The sequence below is a fragment of the Trachymyrmex cornetzi genome, unplaced genomic scaffold (genome assembly GCF_001594075.2).
Source record: "Trachymyrmex cornetzi isolate Tcor2-1 unplaced genomic scaffold, Tcor1.1 scaffold715, whole genome shotgun sequence".
NCBI lineage: Eukaryota > Metazoa > Arthropoda > Insecta > Hymenoptera > Formicidae > Trachymyrmex > Trachymyrmex cornetzi.
This window is the reverse complement of record NW_017300043.1, coordinates 81,728-85,388: the sequence shown is the minus strand read 5'-3', so window position 1 is coordinate 85,388 and position 3,661 is coordinate 81,728. Positions and strand designations below refer to the sequence as shown.

Here is a 3,661-nt window from a genome sequence, read left to right as displayed (position 1 = left end):
GGGCCGACAGTCGGAAGTTGGCAGCCGACATTGGCCCGATGTTGGCCCAGTTTTAAAATCGTACATGGGCGTACATATGATAACACAAACTATAGAAATCAAAGCCTTAAACGGTCCAGCTGGACCGTTAATGGACCGTCTTAATGCTTTTATGATTCTTATGTGAATTTATATACTACGTATGTAGTTCCACAGAAACGCGCGCCGAAAAAAAATTTTTTTTTTTCGGTCTTGAAAGCTAACTTTACTAAACTACCGCAGTAATATTACGAGTTAAATTGACTAACAATTTAACAAATTTTTGATGCTTATTCGCATCTTTGAAACGATCTTAATAATGATGAATAACATATTAAAATCTGTAAATAATTAATTCTTATTGCGAAAAATATTACCTCGGCCGGGAGTCGAACCCGGATCTCTTGCATACCGTGCGAGCGTCCTAAGCCTTTAGACTACCGAGGCCTTGTAGTCTAAAAGCTTAGAATTAATTATTTACATATTTTAATATGTTATTCATCATTATTAAGATCGTTTCGAAGATGCGAATAAGCATCAAAAATTTGTTAAATTGCTAGTTAATTTAACTCGTGATATTACTGCGGTAGTTTAGTAGAGTTAGCGTTTCAAGATCGAAAATTTTTCGGCGCGCGTTTCTGTGGGACTACATACGTAGTATATAAATTCACATAAGAATCATACAAGCATTATGATCCAGCTAGACCGTTTAAAAGGCTTTAATTTCTATAGTTTCAGTTATTCAATTTTATACTGTAGAATCTGGATTTTGTAAGAAGTATTGTTACTTTGGCTTAGTCAATAGCATTATCAGCGACTTTTTTATATTTGGCAAATACTTTTTGTAATCGAACTATGGTGTATATCCAGGATTTATTTTTTGACATCTACATCTATTCATTGTTGGATATTCAGCGATATTTGAATGTTTGGCGTAAATCCAGGATCTACCTTCCGTCGATTACATATAACTGAAATCAGGTCTTAACAACGAAGGTCTAGTTTTAATAATTTTTATTGTACCTCTATAATTAGTGATCTATTTTAATCTATTGTAGTCAACCACTTTCATATAGGGGGAAGTCGCCTATATCGTACCCCCTAACGTTTAAACAAAATTGTAAACGAAAGTACTAAACATATCAGAATATTTATGTACTTATATTAATCTTTGGTTCATTGGCAATAAAACAAAACGATACTTTTGCGAAAATAAACATTAAATTATTGTTTAAATTAGATTAAAAAAAAAAGTAACTTTCGGTACGATTTGGAGACCGGGTCGTTAAATTGTACCACTTGGTTCCTAAATCGTACTTCTATTACAGCAAACAAGCTGACATTGCTTATTTTGTCATTTTGACATTAAAATAACATCTTTAACATTAAAATGACGGTAAACAACGTCAGTTTGTTTACTGGGAAAATAAACAAAATTAATTTTAAAACACATTTATTAATTAATTTATTTTTAATTTCAAACTGAGTATACATATTTAAGTAGGTATAATAAAAACTTTTCTATTATAAAAACAGAAATTAGACTCTGTGTTTTTTAAACTCATTTAAGAAAACAAAGTAAAAAGCAATATTTAAATTGACTTAAGCTATCTTTGCACTATATTTTAGAATATTAAAATCTCAGATATTTTGAAAAAATAAATTTTGGAAATAAAATCAATTACGGATTTTTCCGTCACAATAGAACAGATTCAATAGAAATACTCAATAGAAAGACTCAATAGAAAAAACAGATTCAATAGAAATACTCAATAGAAAGACTCAATAGAAAAAATTAATAGAAAGACTCAATAGTTGATAAGTAATAACTTTCTTGAGAGCTTATTTAAACAGTTTAGTAAATGTCAGGATTGACATTTACTAATAGTCACTACAGGTTTCGTGCAACCACTTAGAGCACCTGACACACTGAATCCAGTTCACTGTAAGAGTTCTTTTTTATCATAATAGTAATCTCCACATATGCTCGCGTCACTTGCAAAAATCGTATCGGTACAATATAAAGACCAGCGACAAGTATAATTTACCTAACTCTCTCTATTTTAAAAAATTTGCCAATAACAACATAACTTACAAATATTTTGCAAATTCGATGCTATACTCGAAAAGAGTTTAAATATCAATTATAACCATAAAGGACACTATAATTTAATTACCCACCTTGTACTGATAACACCTTAGGTAAATTGTATCAAAATTTAGATCAGACACCGAACAAAATCAATTTTGAATGTCACTCGTAAACAGACGACTTGAAGACAAAACTAAAATGATAGTTCTTAACCCATATTACCAGCGTCACGTCAGTATCATTATTTAAAAGAAAAATGTTTCGTTTGGAAAATACAATGGAGGTACGACTTATAGCCAACTCTCTCCTATATACTTGTTTATAACTTTGAAAATGACCCGAAGATGGTCGAAACGTTAGTTTGATGTAGACATATTTTTATTTTGTTTTTACTTTTATTTTACTTAATGTCAACTGTATCATATGTACATTAAAATTTATTTTGTTATGGCTCGTAGCTCTTCTGATTATATTTTGTTTTATTTGAATTATTTGAGCCTTTCTTTATTATTATGTATTTTTATTAATAAAACCAATAAAATAACCATTATTTTATTTATAAATAGTATGGTACAATTGTCCCTCTCTACTGTTACAATCGTCCCAGGGGTTGGGACGGTTGTAACAAAATTCCTCATAGTCTTTAAACAAACATAACTTTTTTTCTAGTTACATTGAAAAATTGAATCAAAGAAAATTTTGTAGCTAAATAAATTCTACATCTATAGGTATATACTTTTTTTTAACGTAAATATTATATTTTAACTGTTATAACACTTCAAAGTCAAAATGTTATTTTTGTTCCCGGTCTCCTCTATTTATTTTATGATTAAAAATATTTTATTATTATTACAAATAAAGATTTTCTTAATAAAAATTTGAACGTTTTAACTTGATTAGAATAAAATTTTGCACTATCTCACCTCCCGCCATGAGGTTTACTGTTTCCAGAACCTGCAACGAACGTATTTGGCGCATCGTAACTCCCCTGTCGAGGTGCATTGGCGTCTCGGTGCTATTGCTACGGATGCATCTGACGAAGTGCGGTCTAGCATGGACAAGGGTCCTCAAGAGATTATCTAACCTTGTATGAAAGTCCTGGGTCAACGTTGATATTGGCTCGTCTCCATTTAAACTGTAAAGAACAACTTTTGCTTTTTCTGCGCTAATTTCTTTTAAATTTTACAATCATCACGATTATAATTACTTATAAAAGCGTTGGTCTTGTTTAAATAATTATTAAAGGAAGGTCACACCGATACCGACATACCACTTTGTTTTTAGACTATATTTCTTAAACAAAAGGTAAAATACAACTTCAAAAACATAAATACAAAGTAAAAAGTATCTTCTATCAGATAGTATAAGCAATTTTTATAATACTGCTTGCAATTTTATAATACTGTTTGCAATAATTAAGTTTTTCGTAAGTTATGCAAAAATGAGCGTCTGACAAAATGGGCTCCAAAACTGACGTAGTAGGCAATAATACCAACATTCCTATTTTATAAATAAAGATATATCCTATTCTCTCTCTCTCTCTGTAAAGAA

At 30.2% G+C, this 3,661-nt stretch overlaps 1 protein-coding gene across 1 annotated transcript in view; it reads right to left on the bottom strand.

Moving 5' to 3' along the window:
• dachs (unconventional myosin-IXb-like dachs) overlaps positions 1 to 3,661 on the bottom strand; it is a 47,863-nt gene that overhangs the window by 5,641 nt on the left and 38,561 nt on the right. Inside the window, exon 13 of the mRNA XM_018517638.1 lies at positions 3,034 to 3,245. Within this exon, the coding sequence (XP_018373140.1) occupies positions 3,034 to 3,245 (212 nt within the window). The remainder of the gene's footprint in view (positions 1 to 3,033; positions 3,246 to 3,661) is intronic.